The sequence below is a fragment of the Calliphora vicina genome, chromosome 1 (assembly GCF_958450345.1).
Source record: "Calliphora vicina chromosome 1, idCalVici1.1, whole genome shotgun sequence".
NCBI classification, from domain to species: Eukaryota; Metazoa; Arthropoda; class Insecta; order Diptera; family Calliphoridae; genus Calliphora; species Calliphora vicina.
Genome location: NC_088780.1, coordinates 10,397,449 through 10,414,521, shown reverse-complemented (window position 1 = coordinate 10,414,521; position 17,073 = coordinate 10,397,449). Strand labels below are relative to the sequence as shown.

The 17,073-nt window shown below is 26.5% G+C and overlaps 2 protein-coding genes across 2 annotated transcripts in view; one reads left to right on the top strand and one right to left on the bottom strand.

The window, feature by feature from the left end:
• The window catches only part of Ino80 (chromatin-remodeling ATPase INO80), a 139,542-nt gene that overhangs the window by 29,871 nt on the left and 92,598 nt on the right, over positions 1-17,073 (top strand). The gene's annotated exons all lie outside the window — the stretch shown is intronic.
• Positions 9,707-16,953, bottom strand: LOC135949411 (putative serine protease K12H4.7). The gene is made up of 5 exons (XM_065498960.1): positions 16,666-16,953; positions 16,426-16,607; positions 10,503-10,970; positions 10,271-10,440; positions 9,707-10,115 (listed from the first exon to the last, which is right to left on the bottom strand). The coding sequence occupies exons 1-5, from the start codon at positions 16,888-16,890 to the stop codon at positions 9,718-9,720; spliced, it is 1,443 nt and encodes a 480-aa protein (XP_065355032.1). The 5' UTR covers positions 16,891-16,953; the 3' UTR covers positions 9,707-9,717.

Below are 17,073 nucleotides of genomic sequence, written 5' to 3'. Positions count from 1 at the left end.
AGCTATTTGGGAGCTATTCAAGCAGCAATTTCAAAACGTTTGCGAGTAGCAGGATTCTTCCAAAAGCGAGGAAATTGGGTACCATACGAAATAAAGCAGAGAGATCTTGAAAGACGATTTTGCATCTCCGAAATGATGCTTGAACGCTATAAAAGAAAATAATTGTTGCCCTGAATCATTACTAGCGATGAAAAATTTATCAATTACAATAACACGAAGAAGCGTAAGAGATCGTATGTGAAACCCGGCCAACCAGCGGAATCGACACCTAAGCCAAATATCCATAGAGCTAAGGTAATTCCCTGTATTTGGGGGGGGGTCATATCTGTTATGAGCTGCTGAAATCTGGCCATACCATCACAGGGAACCTGTAACGAACGCAACTGATTCATGTAAAGAGAAATTTGAAAGGCGAAAATAATTTTTACACCTAATCATTACTTACGATGAAAAATTAATCCATTACAAAAACCCGAAGCGTAAGAGATCGTATGTGAAGACCGGCCAACCAGCCGAATCGACACCATAGCCACCAGATAATCACAGGGAACCTGTACCGACGCAACTGATTTGTTTGAAGCGATCACTTTTGTCGAAAAATGCCAATAGAGGCCAACAAACTATGTTTTAAAGACTATAGAAAAGGTGGTTAGTAAAGTGACCACTTAACCGCAAAGAGTTAAAACTCTTCTAGGCTTGGCAACGTATCGAAGTTTTCCTTAGGGCATTGGCTTAGAGTACAAACAACTTTTGTTGGATTCAGATTGTCACATTTAAAGCCATTAAGGGATTTAGAGGCCCACACAATGGGATTTTGTCTATGTTCCTACATAACACTTTTTTTGTATAGAGTGTCTGTCTTTAGCTACTAATGAGCCTATAATTTATGACACTACCTGAATGTAGTCAAATTCATCTTCTTCTGATCCTTAGCCACCTCATACACACGTTAATTGTATGAAAATATTATGTTTTTTTTTTTGTTGAAATCTTTTAAACATTATGTGAAATTTGTTAATTCTTCACATCACTCCCTGTTTCAACTTATAAGTTATTTATTATAGCGCTAGCTTTTTTATAATTTTTTTTTATTATTTTCTCTTATACAATTGATGATTTTTATCAAATTTTATAAATCAGTGTTTGGTTTGGTGTTAAACTCCTTGTCTTACTCTTTATTGTTTAGAGGAGTACTTTGAAATTCACACCTTAGATATTTTATTTATTTCTTTTTTTTTAGCTTGTCTTACACACACGAGTATGTAGCTCTGTAGCTATTGTAGATATTTTTTATATAAATTTTGTTGTCTTTTCCATTTCCTTATCTTCAATAGCCAATCTCAATATCGTGCAAATTTCTTTCTTTCATGCATATATGACTGAATACGTAGTAGAGAAACATACTCACTCACTCAGTCAACAACATGTTTGAATGTTGTTGTCGTCTTATAATATTCTTTGGAAACGTTTTGCTAACAGATCCTTGTTGCTCACAAAATGACGATGTTTGTTGGCGATGATGATCATGGTGGTGCTGATGATGATGATGATCATGTTGGTGATGAACAATTTTTATTTATTTTTTTTTTGTTAGTGAAGGTGGTGTGAACAAATTTTGCAACGTTTTAAATCATGTTTTGACAAGATTTAAACAAATTTTTTTCAATGCCATAGTTTGATTTTTCTTTATTTATACCTATTTTACCAAAATAAATGGCAGGCGGTATGATCAAGATAATCGCATGGAGGGATATTTGTTTTTGTTATTGCTGTCGTTTGATTTAAACGAGTATCCTTAAGCTTAGGAATTTTCGGGTTAGTATTTAAAGTTTGTCACATGGTTGGGAGGCGTTAAAAAAAATGGCAGGCAATAATTTCAAAATTATCACTTTTTTCGAAAATCGAGTCGACAAGGTAATGTCCGTCTGTATGTTGAAATCAACTTTCCGTAGCCCATAAATAACTTACATAAATGATTCATACATCAATATATCCGCTATAGAACCGGATCGGCTGCTATTTAAAATCGAGAAAATCGGCCCACAAATGGCTGAGATATAAGAAAAAAAAACAGGACAACCTCGATTTTTGATCTATATATGGATTAGTAAGACATATAGACAATATGGATATTTAATGCTCTTTTTGGATTAATTATACCTAATGTTATCGATTTTAAAGCTATAATTTTTAAAAATTTCACTTTTTGGTCATGTTCGAAAATTCGAACTTAATTTCGAAAATTTTTAAATTATCTATAAATTTTAGAATTGATATGCTGATCATATAAATATAATATTAATTCATGTTTTGTCAGTATTTCTTCAATTTAGGATATTCGAACTTAATAAGTTTTTAAAAAAAAATTTCAAAATTCACTTTATTTAAAAAATGTTTAAAGTTATTTACAAAATATTTATTTTTATGAGTATATATAACTAATTTGAATGATTTTAAAGTCATTATCTTAAAAATTTCTAAGTTTTTGAGTATGTTCGAAAATTCGAACTTAATTTCGAAAATTCAAAATGTATCCCAAAATATTTGTATTGTCTGGCAGATCATAAATATAGATTAAAATTGCATATAATATGTATTAGGCACTTTTATTGAAATGTTCGAAAATTCAAACTTAATTTCGAAAATTCGAAATGTATCCAAAAATGTTAGAATTGACTTGCTTATCATAAATATAAATTAAAATTGCTTATAATGTGTAGATTCCAATTTTTTTGAAATTTTCGATAATTCGAACTTAATTTCGAAAATTTTAAAAGTATCTCTAAATCTTAGGATTGTCATGCTGATCATGAAAATATAATAATTAATCATGTTTTGTCAGTATTTCTTCAATTTAGGATATTCGAACTTAATAAGTTTTCGGAAAAATTTCAAAATTTCCTATAATTCATAAATGAAAAAGTTTATTTACAAAATATTTATTTTTATGAGTATGTATAACTAATTTGAATGTTTTTATAGTCATAATATTAAAAATTTCTAAGTTTTTGAGTATGTTCGAAAATTCGAATTTAATTTCGAAAATTCAAAATGTATCCCAAAATATTAGAATTATCTGGCAGATCATAAATATAAATTAAAATTGCATATAATATGTAGATTGCAGTTTTATTGAAATGTTCGAAAATTCAAATTTAATTTCGAAAATTTGAAATGTATCCAAAAATGTTAGAATTGACTTGCAGATCATAAATATAAATTAAATTTGCATATAATGTGAAGATTTCACTTTTTTGGAAATGTTCGAAAATTCAAACTTAATTTCGAAAATTTTAAAAGTATCTCTAAATCATAGGATTGCCGAGCTGATCACGAAAATATAATAATTATTCATGATTTTTCAGTATTTCTTTAATTAAGGATTTTCGAACTTAATAATTTAAAAAAAAAAAAAAAATTCAAAATTTCATTTTTTTGAAAAATGTTTAATTTACAAAATATTTATTTTTATGAGTATGTATAACTAATTTTAATGCTTTAAAAGACATATTATTAAAAATTTCTAAGTTTTTGAGTATGTTCGAAAATTCAAACTTAATTTCGAAAATTCGAAGTGTATCCAAGAATGTTAGAATTGACTTGCTGATCATAAATATAAATTAAAATTGCATATAATGTGTAGATTCCAATTTTTTTGAAATTTTCGAAAATTCAAACTTAATTTCGAAAATTCGAAATTTATCCAAAAAATTTTGGATTGACTTGTTGATCATAAATATGAAATAATATTTCATATAATCTATAGTTTTTGAGTATATTCGAATTTAATTTCGAATATTGTAACTTAATTTCGAAATGTATCCCAACATATTTGGATATGAAATAACATTTCATAAAAATGTAATAATATTTCATATAATCTACATATATTCGAAATGTATCCCAAAGTATTTGGATTGATCGGCTGATCATAAATATAAAATATTTTATAATTTCCAGTTTTTTGAGTATGTTCGAAAATTTGAAATGTATGACAATATGTTAAGATTGAATTGCAGATCAAATACATATATAAATTTTAATTTATTCTAGTATTTCTAAGATTATGATTTTTTGTGTATTTGAAAATTCTAACTTAATTTCGAAAATTCGAAATTTGTTACTAAATGATGAGTTTGACTTAGAGTTAGTTATAAATATACAGAAATTTCATATTTTCTAGAGTTTTCATTGATGTAAGAAATTCGAACTTAGAAATTTCGATTAGATCATAATAAAATTCCTCAAAAAAAGGAGATATGTGAATAGATAATAAAAATTATGTAGGGTGCTACTCTAAACAAACTTGACCAAAATTGACTCATTCTTTTGCATAACTTTAATTCTCCCCCATACTAGTTATAGATCATTTTTGATTTGAGGTGAAATCATTTTAGCAGTTTAAGACCGAAATCTTCCAAAAAAATTGTTTTTTAAATTGTGTGTTGTTTGCTTCGTTTGTTTTATGGCATTAAACCACAAATTGATCTGTTTATTTTTCGGTGCTTTTCAAAAACTTGTCTTGCATTAATAATTAGACGACTTCTGTTTATGACCAACCAACAAATTCTTTTTGGTCTTAACCAAAAAAAATTTGTAGCTTAATAAAATGTCATAAATCTTTTAAATTTAAAGCAGCCAAAGAAGACAGTTTTTGTTTTTACCACTTGGCCAAGACATGCATAACAATTGTCTACAAAAAAAATGTAAGCAAGTACTTGTTAATGTTTTTTTACTAATAAATTTTAGGTTTCATTAGTTAAATATCAATATATAACAAGTACAACATTATACTAAAATATTTATAAGTAAAAATACATATATGTCTACTTTATAGACATTTTGGGCTAATTTAAAATGTATTTAGATCATTTATGCTAATGGTTTTTTAACAGTCTCTAGCTAAAGAATTCCAAAAGCCATGAACTGACATTTTATTTAAGCAGCAAACAAAGAAAGAAACAAATTTAAAGCGAAAAGGTTTTGAAAACAGCAAAAATTCCTCAAGTGAAAAAAGAAGAAAGAAAAAAACCAAAAAGTATATGAAAATTATTTAAGTATTTCACTTTATAAATTTAGGTAGTAATGTGTGTGTTTGTTTATAAAATCCCTTTAAAATATTTCACAATTTTTTATGGGGAAAAACATGATTTTTAAATACTTTTTACTGCTTTAACACTTGGAAAGTGATTTACTTAAGAAAACAGAAGGATTTATTTGATGGGAACTAAACTGAAATGAAATGAATTGCTAAATTGTTTTTAAATATTTTACAATAATTTAAAATTTAAAAAAAAACTTTGTTAAAACTGTACTTTATCATTATGTTCGTAAATTCTAATTGTTTCTAAAAATTGCTGATAAATTTTCACAAAAATTTTTAGATTTTTCATTTTTTTATAATTTTTTAGGCTTATTTACAAAATTACCACGTTTTTGAGTATTTTAAACTATTATTAATGCTTTAGAAGCAAAAATTCGAAATTTCAAAATTAATTTCGTAAAGTATCTCACTTAAATTTTGCCAAATTTGCAGTATTTGGAAAATGTTTGAAATTCGAACAAAATTTCTAAAATTCGAATTTCCTATTTTCTAATATTTATCTTGAAATTCGAACTTAACAAATTGTAATAAAGTTTATATTTATTTGTTAATATTTTTAAAATACAGTTTTCAGTTGTAGGACCATGTTCGAAAATTCGAAATTATTTTTCAATTTATTTATTATGCATGCCAAAATGCTTAGATTATAAATCTAAAATAAAATTTTGAATTTTCTATATCAGAATCTACAGATAAATTAATTTTTTTTATCTTTTGGGTATAAATGTTTTTAAAGCTATAATTTTGGAAATTCGAAATTCATGGGAAATTGATTAGAATAACTGCTGATTACAACTACATATACATTAAAGTTTAATATTTTCTAGTATTTTCCTTGATTTTCAAAATTTGAACTTAAGAAATATGTATGTCGTTTTTGGTTAATGTTCGAAAATTAATTTCAAACTTAATTTCGAAATTCATTTATTTCATATTTACTGATTAGAAATCTATCTATATAAATAAAAATCAAATGTCGTTCGTTGGTAATTGCATCAGTTGAGAACGGCCGGACCGATTTAGAAATTTTTTTTTTTAAATTTTGGTCATAGTCCAACCTAGGTTCTTACGGAATGAAAAATTGACCACGCCCACTTTTACACCCATTTTTTTACGATTTATCCAAAATCGGAAAACGGCTGCCCCAATTTGGCTAATTTTTTGTTTCAATGTTCATAGTAATCCAATTTAATACATTCACTTATTAAATACATTTGCAAAATACATCGATCTGTGATCACTCAGACCAACTTTTAATTACTTATATAAAAACTCAAAATATCTCAAATCATTAACAATTGGTCAATAAGCGTTTAATCAAGAAAAGGAGTTCGATCTGAGATCACTCATATTTCTGACAAAAAATCGATTTTTTATATAAAAACTCAAAATATCTAAATTCTCTAATAACTTGGCCAATAAAAGTTTAATCAAGAAAAAGAGCTCGATCTGTGATCACTAATATTTCTGAACAAAAATCGTTTTTTAATATAAAATCTCAAAAATTCTAAATTCGCTAATAACTTGGCCAACAAGCGTTTAATCAAGAAAAAGAGCTCGATCTGTGATCACTCATATTTCTGACAAAAAATCTGTGATCACTCATATTTCTCAACAAAAATCGATTTTTTATATAAAAACTCAAAAATTCTAAATTCGCTAATAACTTGGCCAATAAGCTTTTAATCAAGAAATGGAGCTCGATCTGTGATCACTCATATTTCTGACCAAAAATTTCAAACCGCTTCTCACAAAACGAACACAAGCATTTTTTTAATTTGGACAGGACAACGTCTAGCGGGTCAGCTAGTATGAAATAAAATTTCATATTTTCCTTGAATTTATTTTAAAAAAATTAGTATTTCTATTACTTTTGTAAAAAGTAGAATTTCTGCTACTTTTTTTAAAAAGTACTATATCTACTACTATTTAAAAAAAGTTGTATTTCTACTACTTTTTCAAAAGGCACAATTTCTACTACTTTTTTAAAAAAAGTAGTATTTCTACTACTATTTAAAAAAAGTAGTATTTCTGCTACTATTTAAAAAAGTAGTATTTCTACAACTATTTAAAATAGTGGTATTTCTACTAGTTTTTTCAGAAGGAAGTATTTCTACTAATATTTTAAAAAGTATTGTTTTTAATACTATTTTAAAAACTACTACTTCAAAAAAGTAGTATTCCTACTACTATTTTAAAAAAGAAGTATTTCTACTATTATTTGAAAAAAGTAGTATTTCTACAACTATTTTAAAAAAGTGGTATTTCTACTACTATTTAAAAAAAAGTTGTATTTATACTACTTTTTTAAAAGGCACTATTTCTACTACTTTTTTAAAAAAGTTGTATTTCTACTACTTTTTTAAGAAGGCAGTATTTCTACTACTATTTGAAAGAGTAGTATTTTTACTACTATTTGAAAAACTAAAAAGTAGTATTCCTACTACTATTTTAAAAAAGAAGTATTCCTACTATTATTTTAAAAAAGAAGTATTTCTACAACTAGAATTACTACTTTTTTAAGAAGGAAGTATTTCTACTACTATTTGAAAAAGTAGTATTTTAACTACTACTTTAAAAAAGTAGTATTCCTACTACTATTTTAAAAAAGAAGTATTCCTACTACTATTTTTAAAAAGTAGTATTTCTACAACTATTTTAAAAAAGTAGTATTTCTACTACTATTTTAAAAAAGTGGTATTTCTACTACTTTTTTAAAAGGCACTATTTCTACTACTTTTTTAAAAAAGTAGTATTTTTTTTTTTTTTTTAATAACGCCAAATGAGGGCTCAATATTTTATTTCATTTAAAAAATTTGTTTACATATTTAACTACTATTTAAAAAAAAGTAGTATTTCTACTACTTTTTTAAGAAGGAAGTATTTCTACTACTATTTGAAAAAGTAGTATGTTTACTACTACTGTAAAAAAGTAATATTCCTACTACCATTTAAAAAAAGTAGTATTCCTACTACTATTTTAAAAATGAAGTATTTCTACTATTATTTTAAAAAAGTAGTCTTTATACAACTATTTTAAAAAAGTAGTATTTCTACTACTTTTTTAAAATGTAGATTTATTTTTATTTTGTACTTATTTTTTCAAAGGTAGTATTTATACTACTATTTTAAAAAAGTAGTATTTATACTTTTATTTTAAAAAAGTATCATTTCTACTACTATTACCTTAAAAATGAAATATTTTCAGAATTTTCTAGGTCTGATTTGAAATTTTTTATTTCGAAACTAAACGATATTTGCCTAAAAGTTTATCTATAATACTTCCTTAATATTATAACTATTTCTTGATTTTATTTTTCAAATTACCCATTTTATTTGATTTCATAAATGTAAACGAACATATTGTTCCGTTTTAACCTTTTCAAAACGTTGGTTTATTTCCTTTAATTAAACCGAATACTTTTGATTGCAAATAAAAGCAGTTTAGTAGTTTAAAAATTTTAAACACTTTTTATTTATTTAAAATGTACAACAACAACAGAATTAAATAGTCACTCAATGTTTTTTTTTTATACACGTTTATAAATTCGCAGAAATACAGACACACTTTATAATGTACACGAATTCACTTGTAAAATACAGCACACTTTAAGGCACTCGGTTGATGTTTATTCGAATAGCGTCTCTGATAAACTCACTAACGGCTGCAACCTCTGCCACTATTTATAACACTGCCATCTGCACTCTAGATTGCTCTTTAACTGTCTAGAGCTTTCTAATACATATGCCATCTGTGGTGTACTTTCAACAATGTTCTTTAACTGAATACTCGAATTCGAATATACGGTCGCAGCAAACAGCGTTGCCATACTTACGATCAATGGTCAACTGAAAGCTTTTATTCAATGTTAATAAGGCCCACAGATATGTTACAGTTTGCTATTACAGCACTGCTATTATACTTTTAAATCAGCCGTTAAAATCGTTATATTTGAATTCAATTACAATTTCGTAACAATATCTTTTAATAACAAAACCAATTCTTAGTACTTATCGAATAATAGATTTCCTACAGGTACGTTCACATTGATCAACACATGTTTATTTGCTATTAGATTTCTGTTATAAGAGTAAATAACTTGAAACTATAAAATAATGCTGTTTCATTATCATATTTTCTAAACTGAATTTAGCTTATTGATTCGGTTCAACTGAAAGAAAAATATAGATATTTCTAGTGGTTACGCTTTTTTCGTCAAATGTTTCAACAATGTGAACGTAACTTAACTAAGCAGGTTGGTTATTAATACGAGTATTGTCAACTTATTTGATAATTTGAAATTGTGCAATATTTAACTGGTGGTATCTACAACAGAGATTGGCATCAGTTAGATTAAATCCGTAGTATTGATTATTAATATGTACTGAAAACCCCAAATTGCTAGCTAAAGATTACGAACGAGTGGATCTTACACACTTTTGTGCTACTAAACAATTCCCCCAAAAAAAACTCAGTAAAAACAATTTTAAGATAACAACAGTATTATATTTTTAAAATGTAAAAATGTATGGCAAATAAAAACCACCATTCATAAATATAAGTAGCACAAAAGATTTGTTTTAAAAATTTAAATTTTTTTTATAAATCTTTATTAAGCCAACCATTCACGCACTAATTCCACTAAGCGTTCCTTAGAGGCTGTCATTTCGGGACTCTCATAACTGTTTATGGAACCAAAATCGGCACAATGAGAGGCACGAGGTATAACCGAGGCACCCTCGGACACACCATGACCCATTGCACTCCAGGGATCTAATGCTCCATGAGTCATGTAGACATTTTTCACTTCCGGATTCATGCCACCAAAGAATTCATTGGTTTCATCCACCAATTGATGAATGTGTTCATTGGTGTATTTGGAGCCAAAGATATCAGCACATAAGGTGGTGTAAAGCAAGGCAGGGAATTTGCTGCCAAAAGGTTGTTTCTTAGAGGCGGAGCTTTGATACCAGCCGTATTCATTGCAGGTTTGGAAGTACCAGGGGCGAGCTAAACGAGATGCAAAATTAAATAATAATTAATTCATAAAGCCAAAGTCAGTTACAGGATGTAGAAAGAAAAGAGAGTCAAGAATCTGGTTATGAAAAATAAAGATTCTTTAGCTCACTCTCCTTATGATATCATGGCACTGGTTTTGTACTCACAAGCTCCCATCTTATAGGTAGAATCCAAATAATAGGCCAATGTATCCTTGTATGTTGTATCAATACAGCCTGTTTCCTCAGCCATATAGCGCACAAAGAATGTGCTTATGGCAGTTAAATCATCCTCAAAATCCATTAAGTAGTTGCAGTAATAAGGAACTTCACCTTCCCTAAAAAATGTTGTAATAAGTTTCATTAATTTAATGTAAAAAATTAAATTCTTTAAACTTACTTTTGATATTGCACAATACCCGAAAATATATTTGAAATGGTGCCAAACAGAGACCACAAATCCAAATCATTATGATGATCAAAAGAATTACACAACTGCAACGTGGCTTTAGCTTCAGCCGAACGATTACCGGCAAACATGGCCTCCAATTCGGCAACACCATTCTTTACACGATTGTAGCACTGTTGGGAACCCAATTCCTGCAGAGCTTTTCCTACAACTTCTGCGTATTCTTTGAAATCAACTTTGGCCAAAATCGGAGCACTTGAGGCAAAACCACCATTAACCAATTCTGGATAGAGTTTGCTAAACCATACCACCATAGTGGCTGAGTAAGAGCCGCCGGAAATGATTACTTTAGAGTTGGCTAAACGGGGATCAGATGCACGTTGTGTGCGTATGAAGTGGGCCAAATCGGCCAGGGCCTGTTTGACATGCAAGTATTGAATGTTTTCGACTAAAAGATTGCTGGGGGATACAAAGAAAAGAAAAATATAAATAAGTTATAATGGTTTTATAATTAATGATAGATAGAAAAATTCGAAATTAGTTTAGAAAATTCAAAATATAGGCCAATTGAAAAATTCTATTGTAGCATTTTTTTGGATTTAACAGAAAATTAAAAATATGTTTTTTATAAATGTACATATATAATACTTATTTTATTTGATTTAAGAAACTCAAACTTAACAAATTTTCAGAAAATTAATTTTTTTTTTTACTTTTATAAATATTTTTAAAGCTGGAAAGACAAATGGAATTTTTTTGAAAAATTTGAAATGTTCAATAATGAATTTAAAAGGATTTATTCGATTTACGATATTCGAATATGCAAAAGTATACATTTTTGGAATGTTCGAAAATTCGAACTTAATTTCGAAAATGTGAAAATGGTTCCAAAATATTTAGATTAATTTGCTGATTTATTAATGTTAAATAAAGTTTTATATTTTGATAGTTTTCAATGATTTAAGAAATTCGAACTTTCAAAACATTCGGAAAATTGAAAAATTTTATTATTTTTGTTTATATTTTCAATGCTATTAGCCAAATTTGCACTTTTTTTGACAATGTTCGAAAATTCGAACTTAATTTCGAAAATGTGGATTTGGTTTCAAAATATTTAGATTAATTTCTTGATTTATAAATATTAAATAAAGTTTTATATTTTGATAGTTTTCAATGATTTAAGAAATTCGAACTTTCAAAACTTTCGGAAAATTTAAAAATTTTATTATTTTTGTTAATATTTTCAATGCTATTAACCAAATTTGCACTTTTTTGACAATGTTCGAAAATTCGAACTAAATTTCGAAAATTTAAAATTTTTGTAAAAATCTATAGATTTTTATACGGTTCATAAATCTGAAATAAAATTTCATATTTGTTTTCAGTTTTTTTTTGATTTAGAAAAATTCAATCTTTCAAAATTTTTGGAAATATTAAAAATGTCCATCTTTTTTTGTTAATTTTTCCAACCAAATTTTTTTACATACATACATACATATATAATTTCATACATAATTCGAAATTAATACCAAAATGTTTAGATTAACTTGCTGATTGTAAATATGAAATAAAATTTAATGTTTTCTATAATATTCTTTGATTTGGAAAATTCGAACATTAAAATTTTTCATAAAAATTTCAAATTCTATTATTTTTATTAAAAATTTTAAATCTGAACTTTTTTGACAATGTTCGAAAATTCGAAATTCATGCCAAAAAGTTTAGTTTATCTTGCGGTCTATATTTATGATCAAGAAATTCATATTTTCAATAGTTTTCTTTGATTTAGAAAATTCGAACATTAAAAATTTTCAGAAAAAATTTAAATTCTATTGTTTTTGTTAATATTTTTAAATCTAGTACCAAATTAGAACTTTTTTTGACAATGTTCGAAAATTCGAACTTAATTTCGAAAAATGGAAATTCATGCCAAAATGTTTGGATTAACATGTTGATTATAAATATGAAATAAAATATAATGTTTTCTATAGTTTTCTTTGATTTAGAAAATTCGAACTTAAACAATTTTCAGAAAAATTAATAATTTTGAAAATTCGAAATTCATGTCAAAATGTTTAGATTATCATGCGGATTATATACATTAGGGTGGCCCTTAATAAACGAAAGTTGGATTTTGGCCATTCTCACCCTCCAGTTTGGTGAACAGTAGCAAAAAAATCATCCTGAAAAAATTTTAGGTAAATCGGTTGGGGTTAAGACGTGCCGCAAGCCCTCTGAAGTTTTGAGATGCATTTACAAGGGGAAAAAATGCATTTTTTTCAGTTTTTGTAAAAATTTTGCCATTAAAAAATTACTTTTGTAATTTAATTTAAAAGAATCGAAATGTGTACGTAATTGTCGTTCTAATGAGACATAAAAAACAGAAATCGGTCAAAAAATGTTAAAGTTATTAAAAATTCGCCAGGCCATTAACGTGTCTCAGGCCACTAGAACATGAAATGTAGGAACAAAATTAACATATTTTGAGAAATATTAAAATAAAAGCTCATTTTTACTTAAAATATGTCCATATTTACTTGTATATGAGTTTTTGTCTTCGTAGGATACCGTTAACCTATTCTTAGGTATGAACAAAAAAATTAAATTTTTTTAACGGCAGTTTCAAAACTCCATTTTAAAATTTTTAAAAATTTTGTTAAACAAATTTCAGATTTTTTTGATCATCTCATTGGGATTTATTAAGAGTATAATAGGGAATAAAAATGTGAAAAAATTATGAAAATATCTCTTATAGTTTTTCCGTACCTGCGATTCAAATTTTGAAATTTTCGAGAAAAACCAATTATTTGGCAATTTTTAGGCCAATGAGCTCTATTTTCTTACTCTTATGAATTTTAAGTAAAACCTATTCAGAATATTATAGTCCAGATAATTCAAAATATACTCTGAAACTTCTACTAAAATCGGAAGACGTTAACCCTTAAATCGTGAAGGTCAAAGGTAAAATTTTTCAATATTTGGAATTTCTCTTGGAAAGATTTCGAAATGATCGAAATGTTGTATATTTTTGGGCCGATTTTGATGAAATTTAACAAAAATATAACATAAACTCTAGGGTTTATAATAACAGCACAAGAATGGAAATTAACGCTTAATGGCACTTGGGGTTAAAATGACACCAAACTTTTAAAATCATAATTTTTTATGGTTTTAAAAGTTTGGGGTCATTTTAACACCAAGTGCTATATAGGGTTAATTTTAATTTTTCTGCTGCTTTTGTAAATACTAGGCTTTGTGTTATATTTTTGTTAAATTTCATCAAAATCGGCCCAAAAATATACAACATTTCGAACATTTCAAAATCTTTCCAAGAGAAATTCCAAATATTGAAAAATTTGACCTTTGACCTTCACGATTTAAGGGTTAACGTTTTTTGATTTTAGTAAAAGTTTCAGAGTATATTTAGAATTATCTGGACTATAATATTCTAATTAAGTTTTGCTTAAAATTCATAAGAGTAAGAAAATAGAGCTCATTGGCCTAAAAATTGCCAAATAATTGGTTTTTCTCGAAAATTTCAAAATTTAAATCGCAGGTACGGAAAAACTATAAGAGATATTTTCATAATTTTTTCACATTTTTATTCCCTATTATACTCTTAATAAATCCCAATGAGATGATCAAAAAATTCTGAAATTTGTTTAACAAAATTTTTAAAAATTTGAAAATGGAGTTTTGAAACTGCCGTTAAAAAAATTAAATTTTTTTGTTCATACCTAAGAATAGGTTAACGGTATCCTACGAAGACAAAAACTCATATACAAGTAAATATGGACATATTTTAAGTAAAAATGAGCTTTTATTTTAATATTTCTCAAAATATGTTAATTTTGTTCCTACATTTCATGTTCTAGTGGCCTGAGACACGTTAATGGCCTGGCGAATTTTTAATAACTTTAACATTTTTTGACCGATTTCTGTTTTTTATGTCTCATTAGAACGACAATTACGTACACATTTCGATTCTTTTAAATTAAATTACAAAAGTAATTTTTTAATGGCAAAATTTTTACAAAAACTGAAAAAAATGAATTTTTTCCCCTTGTAAATGCATCTCAAAACTTCAGAGGGCTTGCGGCACGTCTTAACCCCAACCGATTTACCTAAAATTTTTTCAGGATGATTTTTTTACTAATGTTCACCAAACTGGGGGGTGAGAATGGCCAAAATCCAACTTTCGTTTATTAAGGGCCACCCTAATATACATATGTATATGATCTAGATTCTAGAATTTCATATTTTCTATAGTTTTCTATGATTTAGGAAATTCGAATTAACAACTTTCAGAAAATTTTCAAATATTATTATTTTTGTTAATATTTTTAAGTCTTTTAGCCTAATTTGCACTTTTTTGACAATGTTCGAAAATTCGAACTTAATTTCGAAAAACCGAAATTCATACTAAAATGTTTAGATTAACTTGCTGATTATAAATATGAAATAAAATTTAATGTTTTCTATAGATTTCTTTGATTTAGAAAATTCGAACATTAAAAATTTTCAGAAAGAATTAAAATTCTATTTATTTTGTTAATTTTTTTAAATCTATTAGCCAAATTTGCAATTTTTGACAATGTTCGAAAATTCGAACTTAATTTCGAAAATTCGAAATTCATGCCAAAATGTTTGGATTAACTTTTTGATTATAAATATGAAATAAAATTTAATGTTTTCTATAGTTTTCTTTGATTTAGAAAATTCGAACATTCAAAATTTTCAGAAAAATTAAAAATTCTATTGTTTTTGTTAATATTTTTAAATCTATTAGCCAAATTTGCAATTTTTGACAATGTTCGAAAATTCGAACTTAATTTCGAAATTCATGTCAAAATGTTTAGATTATCATGAGGATTATATACATATATGATCTAGAATTTCATATTTTCTATAGTTTTCTTTGATTTAAAAAATTCGAACATTAAAAATTTTCAGAAAAATTAAAAATTCTATTGTTTTGTTAATATTTTTAAATCTATTAGCCAAATTTGCAATTTTTGACAATGTTCGAACTTATTTTCGAAAATTCGAACATATTTCGAAAATTCGAAATTCATGTCAAAATGTTTAGATTATCATGCGGATTATATATATGATCTAGAATTTCATATTTTCTATGATTTAGGAAATTCGAACATTAAAAACTTTCAGAAAATTTTCAAATATTATTATTTTTGTTAATATTTTTAAGTCTTTTTTGCCAAATTTGCACTTTCTTGACAATGTTCGAAAATTCCAACTTAATTTCGAAAATTCGAAATTCTTGCCAAAATGTTTGGATTAATTTTTAAAATTAAAAAAATTTAATGTTTTTTATAGTTTTCTTTGATTTAGAACATTCGAACATTAAAAATTTTCATATAATTTTTGTATAATTATTTAAATCTATAGACAAATTTGCATTTTTTGACAATGTTCGAAAATTCGAAATTCATGTTAAAATGTTTGGCTTATCATGCAAATTTTATAGTATATGTATGATCTAGAATTTCATATTTTCTATAGTTTTCTATGATTTAGGAAATTCGAACATTCAAAATTTTTTAAAAAATTTTAAATTTTATTATTTTTGTTAAGGATTTTAAATCTATTAGCCAAATTTGCAATTTTTTGACAATGTTCGAAAATTCGAACTTAATTTCGAAAATTCGAACTTAATTTCGAAAATTCGAAATTCATGCCAAAATGTTTGGCTTATCATGCAAATTATATATATGATCTAGAATTTCATATTTTCTATAGTTTTCTATTATTTAGGAAATTCGAACATTCAAATTTTTTTTTAAAGTCTTGTAAATAGTTTATGCATGAACAACTATTTTTATGCTTTTTAAACAATAATCTTTAAGTGGTACGCGATTATTGTCTGTTTAATTTAGATTTATTTTGTGCTTACCTGGTAGGTTTACTTTCACCATAATAACGATGTTCGGTATAAAACAAAATACCCTTATGTTCCTGGGCCATATCGGGAATAATACCACTTTGAATGCGACCAGGAGAAATGGCCCATTCACCGCCCAAATAAATAAACATGGGACCACCAGCCTCAAAATGCTCTTCATTTACCATATAACGCTGGAAAATGAACGACAAAATCAATATAAAATTGTATATTTTTTTTAAAATCCAGTACCATTTGCCAGGTCTTTTCATTCGCCTCATCGAAGTGATCCAATTTTTGTTCAATCCATTTAATTTCCACAGCAGCTCTGCTGTTTACCTCAATTTCTGGAGGACCTCTTTGTAATTTCTTCAATGATTTTACAAAGGCTGGCACTTTCTTAGTCAGCTGCTGCTCTTGAGTTTTAGCCAAAGCCAAAATGGCGAAAATGGCCACAACCGTTAAGGTGAATTTCATTTTTGTAAATGAGTTTATTATAGGCCAACAGAAGCTATTTTATAACTTCTTGGTGTATTAATACTAGGCAACCTGATATTTGTATATAAAAATAGATTGTCCAAAGATTGTTTAGTTGCTAGTGATAAGATTTGTTCGAATTGTTAATTTATGGCTCTATATATGATTGATATAATAGACATT

Coding starts and splice junctions, on each gene's coding strand:
- LOC135949411 (XM_065498960.1), bottom strand. CDS start 16,890: ATGAAATTCACCTTAACGGTTGTGGCCATTTTCGCCATTTTGGCTTTG. Junction 16,608..16,665: donor ATGAAAAGACCTGGCAAATG/GTACTGGATTTT, acceptor TTCATTTTCCAG/CGTTATATGGTAAATGAAGA. Junction 10,116..10,270: donor TACCTATAAGATGGGAGCTT/GTGAGTACAAAA, acceptor CATCTCGTTTAG/CTCGCCCCTGGTACTTCCAA.